At 39.5% G+C, this 20,932-nt stretch overlaps 2 protein-coding genes across 6 annotated transcripts in view; both read right to left on the bottom strand.

The window, feature by feature from the left end:
- PHTF1 (putative homeodomain transcription factor 1) overlaps positions 1 to 11,735 on the bottom strand; it is a 32,680-nt gene extending 20,945 nt beyond the window's left edge. For 3 of the 5 annotated variants that reach the window (XR_016280408.1, XM_089514380.1, XM_089514384.1), the window contains exons 1-5: positions 11,658 to 11,735; positions 10,370 to 10,445; positions 8,735 to 8,791; positions 3,875 to 3,944; positions 3,586 to 3,744 (exon numbers count right to left, since the gene is read on the bottom strand). Coding sequence is in view for 4 of the 5 variants with exons in the window: in XM_089514380.1 (XP_089370506.1) it covers positions 3,586 to 3,744; positions 3,875 to 3,944; positions 8,735 to 8,791; positions 10,370 to 10,414 (331 nt within the window). In the remaining variant the exon portion in view is untranslated. The other 2 variants (XM_089514381.1, XM_089514382.1) reach the window with 2 other exon arrangements.
- A 7,782-nt stretch (positions 11,736 to 19,517) lies between these two features.
- RSBN1 (round spermatid basic protein 1) overlaps positions 19,518 to 20,932 on the bottom strand; it is a 50,220-nt gene continuing 48,805 nt past the window's right edge. The window contains exon 7 of the mRNA XM_089514379.1: positions 19,518 to 20,560. Within this exon, the coding sequence (XP_089370505.1) occupies positions 20,201 to 20,560 (360 nt within the window). The 3' untranslated portion in view covers positions 19,518 to 20,200. The remainder of the gene's footprint in view (positions 20,561 to 20,932) is intronic.

Genomic DNA, 20,932 nt, shown 5'->3' with positions numbered 1-20,932 from the left:
GTAGGAATGGAACCACTGCAAAGCAGAGCCCCCGATACCCAACTCCCTCAGGCGACCCAGAAGGATACCATGGTCGATGGTATCGAAGGCCACTGAGATGTCCAAGAGCACTAACAGGGACACGCTCCCCCTGTCCATACCCAGACGGAGATCATCAACTAAGGCGACCATAGCAGTCTCAACTCCATAGCCCGCCCGGAAGCCAGTTTGAAATGGGTCCAGATAATCCCTCTATTCCCAGAGAAAAGCAAAAATAGAGTAGCTTTTTGAAAGAACTGACTGAAAAATGTCAAAAGCCTGGGATTTAAAGCAAAGAAACAATCAGATTTCAATACTTCATGCTATGACACCTAATTATAAAATATCAAGGTAAATGGAAACAGTAAAATCCCTTGGACATTTGTTGATATAACCATGGATTTGACAAGCTGTAGAAATCAGTTTTGGGCCAAATTATTCTGTAATAATATTGATTTTTGTTTTTAATTTGAAAAATTAACTGTACATCAGAGAGTCACCTTTGGTATCAATGACTATCTGTCAAATTATTACTTCAGGGATAACTTCTCATGCCTTTTCTGTTGAAATGTTATCATAAGAGTTCAACTTCCTCTGGAGAATTCACTTCAGATCCTAAAGCTCTGGTGCCAATATGCCATGTTGTATACTGTACAAACTATGCTAAAATACTTGTTAAAATAGGCTGAAATGTATTTATTTAATTTATTTATGAAAAATAACTTGATTATCAGTTACAGCATTTTTATGTATTTATTCCAACCATTTACATACAGCTGGTTCAGACAAGGGTTATTTGCATATTGATATTGTTATTAAAACAATATCACATTTTTATTTATATTAAAACATAAATTAGAATTTAACTTAATAAACATGTAATAATTTTAATAAACTTAATAAAAATTTATAGAAACGGTAAAAGGATGGTGTTAGATTAGCATCTTTTAAATCTGTCCACACAATCATCCACATATTACAGAAGGGACTACATGTTGGACCTGACAATTAAAAGCTTTGTAATCTCACTATTCACATTTTGTATGGAAGCAAGATACAGGGTTAAAAAAAAGTGTCAGATCCGGAAATGATACAAAACCAGCTATTAAAAATTGTCCCCTCCTGTGATTCCCTTTAGGCACATCAGCTGCACCATTATGAATTCATTCTCAAATAAATAATACATTAATATGTAGAGATATCTTGTAGCACCTTTGAGACTAACTGAAAGAAAGAAGTTGGCAGCATGAGCTTTCATAGACTTAAGCCTACTTCCTCAGATACATCTGAGGAAGCAGACTTAAAAGTCTATGAAAGGTCATGCTGCCAACTTCTTTCTTTCAGTTAGTCTCAAAGGTGCTACAGGATCCCTCTACATATTGATTCTACAGACTAACGCGGCTATATCTTTGAATAATACATTAGTTTTATGTTGTTTAAAGCAATACCAAATGCTAGCTAGACCCAAATGTGTTTGTTTAAACAGTTTGCTCCATGTACTTTAAACAAATAGTTTGATGGGGTTTTTTTACAGTGTGTGGAATCCCAAAATGCAGTTGATCCTAGTAGAAAGACAAACTAATCAAAAGGCACTATTCTGGAATGAATTCCTAACAGGATCCAGAGATTCATTCCTATTCCTAGTTATCACAAGGACTGGTAACAGAGTAAGGCTGATAATTTCCAACAAATCGCTTCGAGGATTTTCATTTCCCTACTATAGAAAGATTTTACAGGACTGGACAGAAGATGAGGATCACAAAAAAATGAGTTAAAATCCATACTAGATAGGGGTTAACCTTCTGAATTTCAGCTGTGAACACATGGTCCCTCTCTGCGCCACACTATTCCAACCCTAAAGCATACAAGGAATTCACATTTCATGAAGTATATAAATCATTTTTTTGCAATAGGCCTGACATCAATTGATCTTAGGCAATTCTACATGCAGTACAAGATTAGGCATACTATTTCAGATGCGTTATAAGCATAAAGAGATACAAGGTTTAAATGCACATGTTTGGACAGAATTAAAATTAGATTGTGAAAAAGAAAGAGCTGAGATTCTAAGAACATTTTGTAGTTACATAGTAACTATTGCAATATCAGGACAGATCAAGCAGTCACCTTCTTTTTGTAAGCAAGACGTGTTATTGACATGAATATGCTAGTTTGTGTATATACCAGAAGTAATACCTGCCTGAAAATAAGTAATCTTATCCTCTACCCCCACCCCACTCCACAACTTGGTAAGAAAGGAATTTCACAATCACTCCCATCAACTGCTTTTTCTATAAAGGAAAAAAAGTCAAGGACACAGATATTAACAGAGGACCATACTGCAAGATGTCATATATTCCTGACTTTCAGTTTGTGCTCCCCATGGACAATACACATACAGTATGACAATACATATATGACAATACTGGGCTCTGTTGTAATCCTCGATTATTAAAACAAGCCCCAAGGTTCATCAGCAACATGAATGTATTAATAATAAACTTAATTTGTTTACCATTAATTTATTAATTATTCATTCTAAAAAAATATTTGAATAAATAATAATTTATTAATAATAAACTTAATTTGTATTTGCATTGGTTGTTTATTTTTTTTAATGTTTATGTGCATGTTGGAAACAGCATGAAGTCCTCTATTTCCTCCTGCCTTTTGCTTCTGAGTGGACATGTTACAGTTGAGTCACAGCTTCATTAGAATCCTGGACTTCTTAATTGTCTTCTCTGAGCATGAATACTTCTTTTCTAGGGAGTACCAACAACAGCTTCAACAGGAACTCAGGATCTCTACCAGTGATCCTGTTGAACTATTTTTATTTATCAACCTTAGCCTGCAAAGCAATACTGAGGGATGATGGGAGCTGCAATCCAAATAAGCAGGTCTGCATTTTCTCCATTCCTGCTGTATGGAGCAAGCTTCTCAAAGTGTCCATCACAGCTGTGATCCTCAGGAGCTAAAACAGAGAAAGGTGGGAGGGGGGTCGTTTTTCGCAAAATGATTGGCTAAATTGGTTCCTGCACATTTTCCTCTGCATCTCTTTTGTCTGATGTGCTAGATATGTTTGTTGTAGGAATAAAATTTTAAGGGTCTATCCCCTCACAGGGTTTGGGCCAGGTATAACAAACACACTTGTGCCCTTCCCTTGATGGCAAAAAGGAAAATGAAAAGAAACTAAGCAGATAAAAAGAAAAAAAATAATAAGGAAGAGAATAGGAAGTGAGGAAATAAGAAAGTCTTAGAGAGCAAACTTATAGAGGAAAGGCAAGGTTCCTGGACTGTTTCCACCAGATTCAAATTCCCCTTCAAAGTATTTTTTTTTAAAAATATATCAAGGCGCATACACACCAATAATCAACAAAAGCAAAGAGTCATTCTTTTGAGACTTGAGTCCTAATTTATATTTCATGGCACAATGAAGTCATGCTGCTTACTGTTTTTTTTTAATTTGGAGTCAGTCCATCCAAGTTGATGCATGCAGTCTATCAAACTGATTAAGCTACTTTAAAATAACCCTCATGGAACTCTAATATAATCTCAGTCCCTACTCACCTTGTAAGAGGTAGAGCATAAGCAGCCATGCAAAAATACGCCAAGAAGTCACTTGTATCCACCAATGGCTGAAGAGGGGGAAGAACACAACCCTAACGAGGCCCTTCCTTGTAAGTGATGTCCAAGGGATTTCAGGTTTAGCTTTAGCAAATGTGGAACCTAAAAAGTACATATAATTAACATAGGCAAGAAAGGAGAAATCTGTCTGGTACTACTCAAGCCAGGACTATCTTTAAAAATGTGAATTTAAGCCAGAAAATTCAAAGGCTGTTATTCACACTATGCTTACCTCTGATTAAATCAACATCTATCAGGTCTGGCTGGATGTGACCTTTCTTTTTGGGTTTGTTCTTAAACCCCTATAAATATAATAACATAAAATTAATAGACATTGGTAAATATAATAATCAGTGTACTTGTATGTTCCTAATTGTAATCTTCTGAACAAACAGACTACAGTATTTATAATTATTCACTCATATCCTTAGGTTATCCATACCCATAACCACGTGCGCGCACACACACACACACACACACACACACATACAATCGAACCTCGATTTTTGCGGATTCCGCATCCCTCGCCCATTTGTGAGCGGCAAACAAAGGAGGACAAAATGGGGTGCGCATCCGGGGGCTCACGGCACCATTCCAGCCAATGGGGCTTGAATATAGGCGAATTTCTGTTTCCAGAACAGATCCCCATGAAAACGGAGGGGCGACTGTAGATATATATATATTCTGCATCCACATACATAGGACAGAGGTAGTATGTAGTCAAGAGACTTCAAAGAAAAATTCCTGATTTGCTCATACTTTTAGTCTCTCTCTTTGTCTTTAGCTTGGGTGGGATGCAGACCGCCCCTTTGCACCACGTATTGGGGCCAGGGCAGCCACAGCAGTAGCCCAAAGGCCCCAATCCGGCGCTTTTCAGGACCATGGAGAAGCGGCAAAATGCCGCTTCTCCCTGGTCCCGAAAAGGGGTGTCATTGGGGCTTCATGTCCCAGGACACCCCAGGAGACACAACCAGGTGAGAAAAGGGCCACTCAGCCCCTTTCCCCCTGCTGCCGTTCCTGCGGCAATCTAGTTGCCACAGGAATGAGGCACCCTCCAGGAAGGAGCTCCATTTTGGAGCTCCTTCTGGCCCCGCTGTTAGGCCGCCACAAGCGGCCTGACACGGCGCGAACACCTCACGCCTGCGCCGTGCCGTTTGGATGTGGTGTGGCCATGACGTCATAATGGTGGTGCCCGTGTATACAAGGCGCCACCATTATGCCACCGCAGCTACATGTTAGGGTTGCAGGGCATCTGTAAAGGACACCCCAAGGCAACCTTAGCCTGCATGCAGACCGGCGCAAAGCGCCGGTCTGGATAAGGCCTTGCATTGTTTCATGGGATGGTTTCCTATGTTGTCATTCCACTGACAGCACTGCTTCTATTAGAAGAACTGTAGTAGACAATTCTCCTCACCTCAGCTGCCAACACGCCCTCAAAATCCAGTCTAGAGCTCTGAGAAATTGTATTTAGTGAATTTTTGGATGATATGAGGGGTTTAGGAAAGGAAGAAAGTCCCACTGTGCTAAAATGGATGCCTTCTAGCTCAACTATGGATTTAAGCCATACACAGAAATAAAAAAAGTGAGGAAAGAGAGAGCGTGCGCACACACACACACACACGGGTAAAATGCTCAGGTGGGGATTAAAATGAGTTCTGGGAAAAGAGCGGGATGCAAATAAATATAATAAGAATCATATAATAATAGTAATAAAACTGCACAATTGCTAGTTTCCTCTGCTTCGGGGTGGAGGCACCAGCAGCAGGGGCAGTTCCTACTTTTCAGACACTCTTTAGCCTTGGCCATCCACACCATGCTAACATCACTTCTGACTTTGTTCTCATTCTTGAGGGGGGGGAGTGAGAGGGCAAGGGTGTCTTGTTGCTAAAACATTACAAATGAAGGATCTGGAGCGTACAGGGGTGTCCTGGCAAGCATCAAGGGCTACAGAAGAAAGATTATGGGATACATGCAACCCACAGGCCACACTTTTTTTACCTCTGCCCTAGCCTGACACACCCTCAAGCCTACCTTGCTTAAACATCTGTAAGGTAAGAAGACTGACTGAAAGTTCCTACATAACAAGTGTTTAGGGTACTGGGAAGGCAAGATATAATAGAACTGGTTTTAAGACTGCAAAAAGCAGCATCACAAAGTCTTTGCCTAGGCAATTTTAATGCCATCTTGTGGCCTACGTTTAAAAGCAGGGATTCAGAAAGACCAACGGAAGCTGCTTTATGAGCAACATGTTTAGTCCACCTGCTGATATAACTATCTGAAGCAAGGAGGACAAGCAAACCCACAACTGATTTAAAGACAAATACTCTGAACCAAAATTTAAATGCAAATAAGCAGGTATTTAAAGCTTCTGACTTGCTCCAAGGGACAATCACCTGTGTTCCATCAGCAATGATGGAAATTGTGCTAAAAGACCAGGATTTTACATTTGGCAGCATTTATCTTGAGATCATTTTAGAACAGTAGGTGGAATATTTATTAAGGAGCCATTTGAGACCTAGTCTTGTTTTAGAGAGGATCACAGTGTCATCTCCATATAGCAGAACTGGAACTCTCCCATCACCTAATCTGGGCAAGTGGGTTTTGTTGTCCATCAGTTCAATTTCAAGATCATATAGGTCAGGGGTAGGCAACCCTTTTGAGCCGGGGGCCGGGTTGTTGTCTCTCAGACAACTGGGGGGCCGAAGCCAAAAAATAAATAATTAAATAATTTTTTAAAAAAATTAAATAAATAAATAAACCGGGACAAATGTAGGACAAAATTTTCAAATGGAGGGCACTTTTTTAATAAAAAATGGAGGACACGCAAAAAAATTTGCTGATTTTTAAAAAAATGTCAAGATAAATGCATGTTTCTGAGGCTTCTATAGACAATTGCCCCACCATGCCCCTCGCGCGAAACGCCAAAGGCCCCGGTGGCAATCAGCAGCAGGACCAGGCTGGGGCCGGTCCCAAGGCCTCGCCGGGCTGCATCCGGCCCGCGGGCCACAGGTTGCCTACCCCTGATATAGGTAAAGGTTAAACAAAGTTGGTGCAAGGATACAACCCTGCTTCACCACTCTGGACATAGGAATGGTTTCAGAGAGACGCCCCTGAACAGCCACATAGTGAGCTTTAATTAAGAACAAAGAGTTTAATATCAGTAATTATATACACTAATTTGGCCCACACTTTATGCTTAGGGATATAGTTGAAAGCAGCCTTTAAGTCCATAAAAGCTGCATAAAGTTTACCATATGCTGTTCTTGAATATTTTTCTGCAAGGTGAGCTAATACTAAACAGTAGTGACTTGTAAAATGATTATCTCGAAAGGCTGCTTGAGCCTCAGAGATGATGTTATTTTGTTTTAGAAAAAGAGTTAATCTGGAAGAAAGATATCTGGCATACAATTTTCCTATTATGGACAACAGGCTTATTGGCCTATAGTTTCCAGGATCATTACAGTGCAAAACACACTGCAGAAATCCAAATGAATGGCAGAATTGCCTAAAATCTAAACCCTTCCTATTTAACTCACAAATCAATAATTCTGGTCTAATCCCTGATCACTGGAACCAAGCAACTATAGTTCCTATTTATTAAAAAAGGTCAAAGTAGGTCCAAAACACTGCAGAAATAATCCAGTCTGAGGCCTCTTTAACTGCCCTGGCTCAGTGCTAGGGAATCCTGGGAATTGTAGTTTATTGTAGCACCAGAGCTCTCAAACACAGATGGCAAAACTACAGTTCCCAGAATTCCCTAGCATTCAGCCGGGACAGTTAAAGTGTCTCAAACTGGATTATTTCTGCAGTGTGTTTTGGACCTACTTTGACTTTTTTTATAAATAAGAACTATGGTTGCTTGGTTCCAGCCATCAGGGATTAGACCAGAATTACTGATTTGTGAGTTAAATAGGAAGGGTTTAAATTTTAGGCAATTCTACCATTCATCTGAAATCCACTCCACATCCTCAAATCTGACCTGGAAGACTCCCTGAAGCAAGCCCAGGAAAACCATCTGCAAGGATGGAGAAAGGGTACAAAGTGTATTCTCTCCATTCAACTGTCAGATGTCTTTCATCAGTACAGTGGCTACAAGCGTTGTTTAGAGTTGAAATTACTTTTAAAAAATAAAGTAGTTTATACTGTGCAAGCAAATCAATGCTGGCAAATAATATATGCTATTACTGAATCTAATTTGGATGTAAAGCCCAAAGAGCAGCTGCAGGTCACTAAAAATGGAACAGATGATCTCTCAGAGAAGCAAGTCAAAAATAATGTATACATTTTATTAGCTTTTTCAGATGAGCAGCTTTATACCTGAGAGTATACAATTAGAGCCACTATTTTAATGTGTAGTAAAATGATTGCATGCTAATGGGTTATAATAAAAGCTTTCCATTAGATTTTTAAACTGAAGTATTAAAACTTATCTACCAATGATTCACAAAACATACCAAGATAGTTATTTGACACAGTGTCAATATACCAATGGAAGCAGTCCAACAGGAAATCATTAGATAACAGAGAACCTACCATTTAATCTGAGTCATTTACAAACACTGATAAGTAAAGTCTACAATCTTCATATCATTCCCTGCAGAGTAGCCTACAGTAGTTGTTTCAGAACTGCAACCTAAGAATCTTCTTTCCTGTAAACCTTTGTTATAGCCAGTTTCCTTTTATCACTATCAGTTCTCTTTCTGTCTTTCCCCAATTAGCCACATCTAGACTGCCCAAAACATCTGTCCAGCACTTCTAATTTCTCATAACACATTTAATTCAACCCAGAGCTCTATTAAATCCTTCTGTATCAAAGTTCCTACAAAGTACAGGCTTCCCTACTTAGGACAATGAAGACACATTTCCAGAGATTAATTCTATATTAATGTAAATGGAAAGTCCATGTGGTACACCAGAACTCCCAATACTGCAAGCACCCTTGGAGCACAGCAGAACAACAGGAGGAAATATCACATCCAACATAACCTCATATCTTTATCTCATATGCAATTCCATTTTTCAACATACACACCAAGGATGAGGAGGAGGAAGAGGACCAATGAGTTAACCAAAATTGGCAAAAACTTTGTACCTTCATCTCAGTCTGTTCTATAGATTTTTCCCATATCTGCTGATCATAGGCTCCAATCTGAAAAAGAGTTTTTATTCATACAACAGAGTCCTTGAGGAATTAATCTGTTTCCCATATCCTACTTCCACCTCCAAAGTACAGCTGGCCCTTCTTATCCACGGATTCAATCATCCACGGTTTGAAAATATTCAAAAAATATATAAATTCTAAAAAGAAAAGCTTGATTTTACCATGTTATATAAGGGACAGTATTTGACTATCCATTGTATTTCATGGGACTTGAGCATCCACAAATTTTGGTATCCACTGAGGGTCCTGGAACTAAAGCCGAGCAGATACCAAGGGCCCACTATATTAACAATAGATGAAATGCCAACATTTACAAAATTATATCCAAGGATTCTTCCATTTAAAGCTACAGAAATTAAAAATATTGTCTGGGCTGAAAAACGTATTACAGATAATAACAGTTAGGATCATTCAAGCCATTGTATTCCCCATCATTACGTTCACATGTGAGAGCTGGACAATGAAGAAAGCTGATAGAAATAAAATCAACTCATTTGGAATGTGGTGCTCAAAAAGAGTGCTGAAGATACCATGGACAGCCAAAAAGACAAACCAATGGGTCTTAGAACAGATCAGGCCTGACTTCTCCCTGGAAGCAAAGATGACTAAATTAAGGTTGTAATATTTTGGCCACACCATGAGAAGAGAAGACTAATTGGAAAAGACAATAATGCTAGGAAAGGTGGAGGGCAGTAGATATAGAAAAGAAGACCACATACAAGGAAGGTATGGACATGAGCCTGCAGGACCTGAGCAGGACAGTTAAGGATTGGGGGGGGGGGGGGGGGGCTTGGAGGTGTCTCATTCATAAGGTTGCAATGAGTCAAAGCGGACTCAAGGACAGTGAACAACAATAACAGCAACAATTCAGGTTGAGTCTCCCTTATCTGAAATGCTTGGGAGCAGAAGTATTTTGGATTTCAGAGTTTTCAGAGTTTGGAATACAGTACTTGCATATACATAATAAGATACTTTGGAGATGGGACCCAAGTCTACATACAAAATTCATTTATGTTTGTATACATCTTAGAATAATTTGTGAATGAAACAAGGCTTGTGTATGCTGAACTATAAGAAAGCAAAGCTATCACTGTTTCAGTCACCTGTGTGGCTAATTTTGGTTTATGGAATATTTCAGACTTTGGACTTCCAGAGAAGGGAGACTCAGCGTGTAGATGTCTGAAAATATTATTAAAGTAGAACTTCAAGTAAACTTGTCTGCATCACTACACATCAAACAAAGTAAATACGCAATTATAATGTATGCTTTCAGTGTAAAATGTAGTTCTTAAGCATTCTTAGGATGCATATGTAATCAATCTGTTTTACAGAGAGCTGGAGTAGAGCACAGAAAACCTCTACAGGCATTTGATAGCAAATGCATCAATAATAAGAAATACTACTTTGTTGTACCATTTTCTTAAGTCAATACAAATCTTCCACAGAACTATAAGAACAACAAAACAAAAAAACCAACAACACTAGAGTACAATTTTGATTACAACAAAGACTACATGTGTTAAAAGAATGCAATGCAGTAAACTCAAAAGCAAATGCAACACTGACCTTCTTTTGGTACCAAGCAATGGCATCTTCACCATTTGAGGCCATCTGGCATCTCAGCCGCCAAGAATCAAATTATCTGTGGATAAATGACAGGTTGTCTAAATCTACAGGGTGAAGGAGACAAAAGTAACAAGGCAGGCGGAGTTTGACCCCACTTCAACTGTCATGGCTCAATGCTATGGAATTCTGGGATTTGTAGTTTTGTAAGACATTTAGCCTTCTCTGTCAGAGAACTCTAGTGCCACAACAAACTACAAATCCCAGAATCCCATAGCACAGAGCCATGGCAGATAAAATGGTGTCAGACTGGATTGTCTCTGCAGTACAGTTGCAGCCTCGGCCATCCACAGCTCAAGAGCAGCTGAGAACCATCTCAGTCCCATTGGGGCTAGTTCTTTTTGTCTTTTCTGTGGGGACAGACGGAGCATGGAGGTCTACTAGATTATCTGGGGTTTGTGGTACACCACACAGATTGTTTTATCCTTGATGGATGTGCAGTCGAGACAGAAGTCAAAGACATGGCCCTGTTAGTCTGGAAAATCAGTATATGCAAAGGGATCTTGCAGCACCTTTGAGACTAACTGAAAGAAAGAAGTTGGTAGACTTGGGTCTACTTCCTCCAAATGCATAGTTTCCCAAACTAACACGGCCATGTCTCTGAGTTCACATTACTAAGAGTAGATCTCAAAGGTGCTACAATAGTAGTAGTATTCAAAGTCTGGAAAACCAGTTTGCAGAGGAATCTTGTAGAACTTTTGATACTAACTGAAGGAACGAAGCTGGTAGCATGAGTTTCCATAAACCTGAGCCTACTTCCTCAGATACATGTTTGGAGTGGAGAGTCCAGACAGACAAACTTTATATGAAGGTGTGAAAATGTCAACTGAAATCCAAAACCTTGTAGGGATGGCGATGATGGGACAAGTTCAGTTTTAACGATGGGGGTCAAATGTAACATCCTTCCTCCTGCCTTTGTCACCCAAAACACATGTCGTCTGCATCAAGGCTATGGAATTCTGGGAGTTGGAGTTTATAGTGGGCCCAGAGCAGAGCCGAGCTCCGCTCTGGGCCCCACAACAAACTCCAACTCCCAGAATTCCATAGCAAAGGACCAGACAAAGAGTTAAAGCGGGGCCAAACCGGGTTATTTCTCCAGTGTGACTTCCCCACCCACCTAGCCTCAAGCCCCTTCGCCCCCACCAGCCAGACCCCCGCCCCACCTCGCTCCCTTTCCCCGAGGCCTAGTAGGCCTTGAGCTTCCCGCTAGGCCCAGCTTTCCTGCGGTTACCATGGAAACGAGGGGAGCGGGGGCGAGAGAGCTCCTCCGCCTCGCGCCCGCTTCTGCCTCCGACTCCATCCTTGCGCTGGCAGGCGGCATCAGCCGAGCGCCGAGGTTAGCCGAGCCTGCGCTCGCAAGTTCTAACCCGGGGAGGCAGGAGCAGCCGAGCGCCGACAAGCACTTATGAATGTTAAGGGGAAGCTGTTGCCTTCGTACTAGGTTAGCCCAATTGGGGCGGGACTAGGCGCCCTTGTGGCGCAGCGGTTAAATGCAGGTACTGTAGCCACTCACTCACAAACCTCAAGGTTGTGAGTTCAATCCCAGCCAGGGGCAGGTTGCTTAAATAAAATGAATACCCAGCTTGTTGTTGGGGAAAATTAGCAAAGCAGTATATAAATGAAGCCGCTGTTGCTAATGCAATATTAGTTTCTCCTCTACAGGAGGTAGAAATGGAGAGGGAAATTAAGGCTCTGTCACTGAAGTCCTGAGGGCTGAGCCATGGAAACCCAGTGGGTGACCTTGGGAAAGTCACACTCTCTCAGCCGCTGGCAATGATGGCCAGATGTCCTCCCTGCAAAAGAGGACAAGGCACCACAAAGCATGGGGCAATTAATATTTTATTTATATTTTATACTGGCCAATGGCTGAATAAACTATTGTTGTTGTTGTTGATATAATACATCTCTTTTCTTTTTGGAAAGAAGTTGAGGAAAGAAAGTCTGAATGCAACTGAATTTAGGAAGCAAAGGCTTTCATGGCCGGCATCCATAATGTTAGAAGAGTTCTAGGACATGGCCACATAGCCCCCAAAACCCACAAAAAACTGTGGATTTAAGAATCGACTGGTGAAGAAACAACAAACTAATAGAACTACAGTATTATACATTACAAGGAAGCTATATGTAGAATGTGTGCAGAAAATGAATGTATGAAGATGAATGCATAATGAATGTTGCTTTTTTTTAATGCTGTATTAAAAACCACAATAAAAAAAATGGGAGGACATTTGGGAATTCCTCCTGGACAGAAGGTTGAAATGGAGGACACTTCCACTTCTCACCCTGGTTGTAGGTCTGAGGGTCAGAAATGCAATGATCTCTGTTCCTACAGATAAATGTAGACTGAACTTGTATGGACTTGTCAAAAAAAAAAACCAAGGATAGGTTCAGCCATAGGGTTGCCATAAGTCGGAAATGACTTGAAGGCACATGACAATGACAACAACACTCATGGAACTGCCAGCCCTTCCCTTTCTCTGTTCAGAGAATGGTTGTGTGTGTTCAACAAGCCCCATGGCGACCCTCTCATGGGTTCCCTGGAGCTGAGAAGGTGTGACTCGCCCAAGGTCCCCCAGTGGGCTTCCATGGCAGAGATTCGAACCCAGGCCTCCAGAGTTGTAATCCAGCGCTGAAACCACCACACTGGCTCTTTCTCTCAGAGACTTCGTAAGAAAAATGAGATTGTTGGCGCTTGCCAATTGGCAGCTTCAGAACTTGAAACACGTAAAAACCATTCTGCAAAGGGATCTTGGAGCAGCTTTGGAAACCAACCGAAACAGAGAATAATAATAATAATAATAATAATAATAATTTCTGTTTCTTTATAGCCCGCCTTCCTCCCAGTACAGGTAGCTAATGCATTTTAAACAGTCTATGGTGGGATACAGACCACCCAAAAGGGCGGTCTGCCGCCGCCCTAGTTTGCTGTGCGAGGGAGCTGCAGCAGACGAACCACGTGGCTCCCTCGCACAGGAAAAAGAAGCCGGCACGGTTGTGACACTGCAAGGCACCAATGGCACCCTTGCGGCGTCACAAGGGCGCTGAGACATGCGGAGGCTAGGCATCCGTCACGTCAAAATGGCGGCGCCCGTATGTACAGGGCACCGCCATTTTGACGCCCTAGTCACATGCAAGGGGCGTCTGAAAGTGCTGCCCCTCGCACGTGACGACGGCACCCCGTAGGGCCCATCTAGAGAGTGCCCATGTTAAAACAGTTACAAAACATTAAAAATACAAAGCTTAAAAAACAAACAATTAAAACAATTAAAAACATTACATTATTAATATTTTAAAATTTAAAACAGCGCCCATATTAATATGCGAAGGCCTGGTGGCATAAAAACGTTTTTATCTGCCGTTGGAAAAAAAGCAAAGATGGCACCATCCTGGCCAGAAGCTGGAAGCATGAGCTTTCATAGACTTGAACCTACTTCCTCAGATACATGCTTTGGTCTCCAAAGCTACTCCAAGATCCCTTTGCAGGATGATTTTCCATAGTAACATGGATATGCCCTTGAATAAAAACTATTCTTTATTAAGAGATCAGAGGTGGTGATGTTTCCCTGCGAGGAAGTGGCTTTTGCCTATTTAAAGCTAACATGGGACTCCCACGCAGTCTAAGAACAGGAAGTTTTGAATGCTTAAATAAGGTTATTTTTAGTGTTATTCAGCTTACATATCTTGCCACAAATGAAACAAGCTGCTGAAGCACCAATGCCACATCGTTGATTTATTTTTTGCACACTGTGGGAGCAGAAGAAAGGCAGATCAGACATGTTTTACCTTCTATAACAGTAGTTTTAGTTTTAGTTCCATAAACAGTAGTTGTTTAGTTGTCCTGTCGCTCCTGTGTGTGTGGTGTGCCATCAAGAGGCTGAGAGTGTGTGACTTGCTCAAAATCACCCAGTGGGTCTCATGGCTGACCTAGGAATCAAACCATGGTCTTCAGAGTTGCAATCCAACATGCAAACCACTACATGGGCCTATATAAATAAATATATATCTGGTATAATCCAGCGTAACACTGCTACAGACACCATGGCTGTTGAGGCAGCAGTCCTAGGTCCAGAACACACTGCAGAAATAATCCAGTTTGAGACCACTTTAACTGCCATGGCTCAGTGCTAGAAAATTCTGGGAACTGTAGTTTTGGGAGCAATTTAGCCTTCTCTATCAGAGTTCTGGTGCCACAATAAACTATAATTCCCAGGATTCCATAGCACTAAGTCAGGGCTCTCTGCAGTGTGTTTTGGACCCTAATGAATTTATGCTATGTAGATGTACTTATTGGGGAAAATTCCAATGTATGAAATAATACATGTGGTTTTGAATCAATCTTAATAATTTCATACTATTTCTAGCACGATTTGAAGCTTATCCCTGTTAGGATGAGGTATGGAGCAATAATACAGAGATACGAATTACTCCACATTCTGTAGGCCAAAAATACTAATCAGCTAAGAGTACTATTCCCTTATTTATTTCACCCTGCCCACAAATGTGCAACATTGGGCTTTCTGCCAAACAGTAGTTTTCGTTAAGGACAAATCAGAATTCTGTTTATTAAAAAAATACTTTACAGGGGAAAAATCTATGCATTCCATTGTACTATTTTTTTTACAAAGAAATATCTTTTAACAGTGATACGCTTTTACAGTCAGCTACTAAAAGAAATGCACTGTGTTAGGGATTATTCACAGAGAGGCTTAAAATTTTCCCATCAATTTACACTATTATAAAAACCTCTTTAAAACACTTGCTAAATGTCAATAAATATACTAAGGCCACACAAAGCAAAAACAGTCTTCCAGGCAATTGTACATAACTTCTATATGCAAAGACCTTAGATTATTAAAACCACAGAAAAATATCTTAGCTGCCAATCAAAACTGAATTTAATCACAAAACACTACACAAATCTATTGTATACAACATGTTAAGTATAGGTATTTGCTTAGACAGAATTGAAAGTGCTATATTAAGAGAAGCCCCTTCTCGACTACATGTGCTGTTGGGTCCTAAAATTATGTATATTAATGGAAGGCCATAATGTTATTGGAAAGTTGTTTATTGGACCAATATAATGTTTATCTACAGTAGAAAGCTTTCAGGAGCTGGAGGATAAATATCCTCATTAATAGCAACCTTCAAACACAACCAATATGGCTATAAATACTCAGCATTTATAAGGAAATAGAGAGTACAATCCTGCCAACATTAATCACACTTAAATGTTTATTTGATTTAAAATAAATGGGATTTAGTGGTGCTTAATCTGGGCTGGATAGTGCCCCAAGTGAAAACAGTTTACCACTTAGAATAAATTCAAGCATGTGAATGGCAGCATGAGAAAAACAAATATCAATCCTGGGGCTCTGAAAAATAAATGAATCTTCTCTTTAGACAAAAAGTTAAGTTTTCACATGTAGGAAAACCAACAAAACTAGAGCCCTTTTTCTTTATGGGAAAACCTATATGGTAAATGTCAAGGATCTCTTAAATCTCATTTGAACCCTCCACATGTTCTGTCTTCATGGAAGAGAACATGTTATTTACAAAATAGATATTTATGTTCAGAAAAAATTGAGTTGGGACGACAAAAGGCTTTGTTCACTTATTTCTTAATTTTACTTTTTCTGATTTGCTCAATTAATCAGTGGCCAAATACAGTCACCCAATGAACACACATCAACACTCTTCTTTGGTCCTCAACAAAGGAAAAGTAAGATGTGTAATAAAATAGAGAACCCCTAAGAGTTGCTCAGTATCTTTAGACAACAACCACATCTGCGGCAGTGCTAATGTTCAACAGGTTCTTTACTATTAAAATATAAGACAGGGTGTACTAATGTTTAAGTCAAGGGTGGAGAACATGTGGTCATCCATAAGCCCTAGCCAAAACAGGCAATGGTGAAGGAAGATAGAAGTTGCAGATCAACATCTGGAAGATCAAATGTTTCCTCCCCCTGCAATAACTGGTACTCAGCCATTATGGAAGTCAGAATGGGAGAAATGTCTTCACAGCTAGACAGTTTCCAATAAGAAAATAAATGTATATATAATTCTGCCTTCACATTTAATTCCATTTTGTAACAATATCATATACTATGCTATTTATAAAATGAAATTTCCTATTGGCATTAAGTGAATTCTATTTGCAACTATCAATTAAAATTGGCAAGGGAAATTTCTGAAATCTTCACATCAATATATTTTATGTCCCAACATCTTCCTGAGATATTAAGTTTAAAAAATCTCTATTTCTCCAAGAGCTAAAGATTATACAGTGCGCCCTTGCCTTACGCAGGGGATCTGTTCCGGACACACACACACCCTGCACATAAGGCAAATCCCGTGTGTGTTCAAGCCCCATTCTTTGGAATGGGGCGTGTGGCACAGGGCCCATTCACCATATTAGGGCTCGCCATCCGCGTGACTTCAAGTCCATGTATGGTGAGCCCGCGTACAGCACGGGCGCACTGTATGCTCTTCAAATAAACTGAGTTGTCTAGGCAATTGGAACCCAGTAACCTTTTTTCCTCTTCAGTTCTATAGTAACCTTCATTATTATTCACTCAGAAATTCCAGCTAGTCTTCCTCATGCAAACCAGATACATTTTTTCATCGTATTAATCCTACAGGCTGTTTTCCTCACATCCTATGAGATCCAGACACATGCACTAGGCATGCATGCACTAGAGTTTCTTCAATCTCGTCTCCCACTGCAGCCTCTCTTTCCTCCCCAAAAGAGGGCATCTAAATTTCATGGAACTCTCTGGAGTACAGTCCAATACTGTGCAAAGGCCTGTAGACAAAGTGAAATCAGTACAGTCATGTGAGTACGCACAAGTCCATGCACATAGCTCTTTGGTACTTGGCCCTAGAATTTTATAGTAAATGACAAGTCATACTTGATGCAGCAAATGTAGATCTATAAAAGATACATGTAAAGTGAAATTAAGGTAAGTGAACAAGAACAAAATGTTTGAAGTACATCTATCTAAAATACCCCATGACCACATTTACACATCACAGTGTAATTCTGACACTAATAACGTCTTTAACTAGAAAAGCATGGAGCATTGGTCCAAGAATCTCCATCTAGTTCAACTTCTTAATTCTGGCAAAAAAAGAAAATCATGAATGGCTGCTTCATACTGTTGTAATTTAATGTACAAGAAAACTTATTAATGGGACGGATTCAGACTTGTGCTCAGTAGAGTACAGCTCACCGTAATTGAAGTGATGGGGTGTTTCAACAACCCCCCTTCCCCAGTAACTGTCTGAAAAGCTGCACTAGAGGACTGAGGGGTCCTCCAGAACAGTGTGGGAACACAGCACTGGGTCTGGAAAAATTAACAAGGGAAGATGCAAATAATTTACTTTCTTTTTTCCAGCAGGAAGCCTCCACTGGATTCCTCTTCCAATGGAAGGAGCCCTTCTATTTATCAACAGACAAGTTTGGATCCAAGCCACTCTGTCCATGTTAATTTTAGGTCACACTGCACTTTCATTAAAGGATACGGGAACTTATTTTCTACTTTATCGAGTTTGTTGGTTTAGAAGGTGTATTTCAAGACAGGGAAAGCTGAATAGTCTACAGTTTCCCTTTTAACTATAAAGTCTTTTCCATGTTTTCCAGTTCCTGAGCAGTTATACACAGTGCTGCCTTTTCAGGTGACAGGTGCCCATGTAGTTGAAATGTCCAAGAGAGAAAGCTAAATAATCTTTCTTCAACAGGCCATTTACAACATATGGGTGACAAGAAATCAATGCTTGGAAGACTAGTAAAATGAATGAAAGATAAATGCAAAAAATAAAGATGGAATTGGTCAAATATAAATGATGCGCTGAAACTCATATTGCCTGTGAAGAATTTTACTCTGAACAGCCCATAGAAGCTTATGAAAATTTTTCGGGACTAGAGGTTAAAAAAAAAAGGAAAAAAGGAAAAGGTTGGAGTACACAGAGGTTATTTTATGAACCAGTATTGGTCAACCTAGAATTTTTTGTAAAGATTAAAAGCTACACTCCTGCATAAAAACACATTACTTTTTGTAGAAAGATTTTCATCCTAACACCTTATTTACACAGATTACTTTACAAATCACCAACACTCCAATCTGAAAATTCCTTTTAAATTGAAGTAGTTTCTATGTGTCTTCAGGTAGGCACCAAAGACAATACAGATACGTGTATATATCAGGAGTAATACAGGTTCTACCTAAATCACTGCAATATTTTCTGGTTATTTTGCTATTGGTTTAAAACTGTGTCCTCTATAAAGAGGTGCTAATATGTATATAATCTACACAAAAACAATATTGCACAAAGTAATTGCTATTATAAACAGATTAACATTTGCAAAATTTTCCTAAGAATTGATATCAAAGATGCAATGAAATAAACAAAGCTGCTCTTTCTGCTTGCATTGGTGTAGTGCTCCAGATCTGTCCCTTATTCCACAAGTTGCTTTTTAACCATTTTGATTACATTTTAATGAAGTTTACGTTCTATATTTGAGGAGGCCTGTTTCTTCTAGTACCAGAAATAAAAGTAATTTCGTATACAGAAAATGAGTGAAATTTCATTATAGATAATATTGGGAAATTTTGTAGGAGTGATAAACAATGTTAGCTGCTGACAATGAACATACTAGGATGTGCCATTTAAACTTCCAACACAGCACTAGGGTATCCAAGAGTTATATGTGGAAATAGCAGTCCACTTGTGATAAACTGTGAAACAGCAATATAGAATTTCTCAGAATAAAGGCAACCAATATATATCACTTAGCCTACTCTACTGGATTAAGTGCATCAATGCAAAGGAGCTGATGGTTTCCATCTCAGATGCTTGCTGTGAATTAAACAAGCCACCAAGTTGGTTAGAATATTGTAAAGCCTTAAAGTGCTCAAAGACAGCAGTTTCCTTAGAGAGACTGCCAACAGTTACTTTTATTAGACACTAGTGTTACGTTATGCAGTTAGGGAAGATATTAAAAAGCAATATTCCCACAAACATTAAAAGCAGAGGTATGGGAAGTGTTAGGTCAGTTATCACAATTCACCAAGATCATATACTCTGCAACTAATCTCATACATCAACTTCTTTATTAATGTGTTGATATGTATTTAACATCTAAATTGCTGGTAACTTGAGCTTCCACCAGGCTTTCAAATCTCTCTCACACACACACGCAAACACACATATAAATGTAATTGATCGTTAAAAGTGCTGTGCTCTCTTTCATTCAAGCCATTAATAGAGTAGGAGAGTCACTTTGTGAATTCTCCACAGAAACCATCCCTTTTATGCTGAAAGCTAAGGATAAATAGATGGAGCAGTATCAAATTAACCAAGTGTTAAATATCTGATGTTCCTGAAAGGAAAAAAAAGTATTGAGGAGATGTTGAATTATTACCTCAAACACAAAAAAAATTGTAGTCCACTACTACATGCTGCACTAAGGGAGTAAAATACAACTCTTAACTTTGCATAATCTGTGTAAAAAAGATATGCCTGACATTTTTGGAATGTCACCTTTCTTTATAGAATTATAGGCAAGATTTTTCCAATAAAACATAACCCAGTTATAAAACTATAACTTCACATCAAAATTTTAAAAAGCAGTTTTAAAAATGTATATGATTTATGTACATATCACACAAGAGAGCACATATGATCATCCTGTGGACTGCGTTGCTGATCTGATTCTAGTTTTTTAAAAACTGGAAGGGACTGAGCCATCAGCTTATCTTGTTGTAGGACAAGTCATGAAAGAGATGGAAACAGGGATGGTGATGCCATTGTTGCAGTCTGTACATCTCTTCCTACTTCTTCAGGCTCCTTTTTCACAAACACACATTGATCTTCTTCTGATTTCATCTTGTCATGGATGGTACTGTCCATATTTGAAATGCTATCTGTACTCTGAGAATTCTCCCCTGCAGGATAGTATTGTTTGAGTCTTATATGCCAAGCTAAGCTGCAGACAGCTGACACTGTCTTGAACTGATGAATGACATTTCTAGGGATGAAGTAGATGTCATTGTCACATAGCTGGATTCTAGCATAGCGAATCCCTTCTCGTCTCATTTGGTTTAGCTTAGCTTCGTCGACCCATTGAACACACTGAGGAAGAAAAGAAGTAAGAGATAAGCCATACGTCAGGGCCACAACATGGATTTAGACTTTGGAGTACATGTTCTTTATTATTTGGCATTTATTAGAAACAAAGAGTAACTATTTAATTGATAAAGTAAGAACTATCTTGAATTGGGAACTGCTACTGTACTAGTGAGGAAAGTATATCTGTTAAGTCAGCCAAAGCATTTGCCCTAAAATAGGAAGCAAAAAGGTTGGGTGCTAAAATAATTGATAGATATTTTACAGTGAGAAAATATATAAACCAGATGGGGCAAACTGTGGCCTGTAGGCTGCTTGCTTTCAGCTGCTAGTAGCTACTCACTTTGAAAAAGGCCTCTACAGGCCTAAATGGAGGTG

This window comes from Sceloporus occidentalis, unplaced genomic scaffold, assembly GCF_023333645.1.
Source record: "Sceloporus occidentalis isolate IW3139 unplaced genomic scaffold, rSceOcc1.0.p SCAF_3, whole genome shotgun sequence".
In the NCBI taxonomy this organism is placed as follows: domain Eukaryota; kingdom Metazoa; phylum Chordata; class Lepidosauria; order Squamata; family Phrynosomatidae; genus Sceloporus; species Sceloporus occidentalis.
This window is presented reverse-complemented; position numbering and strand designations above follow the sequence as displayed.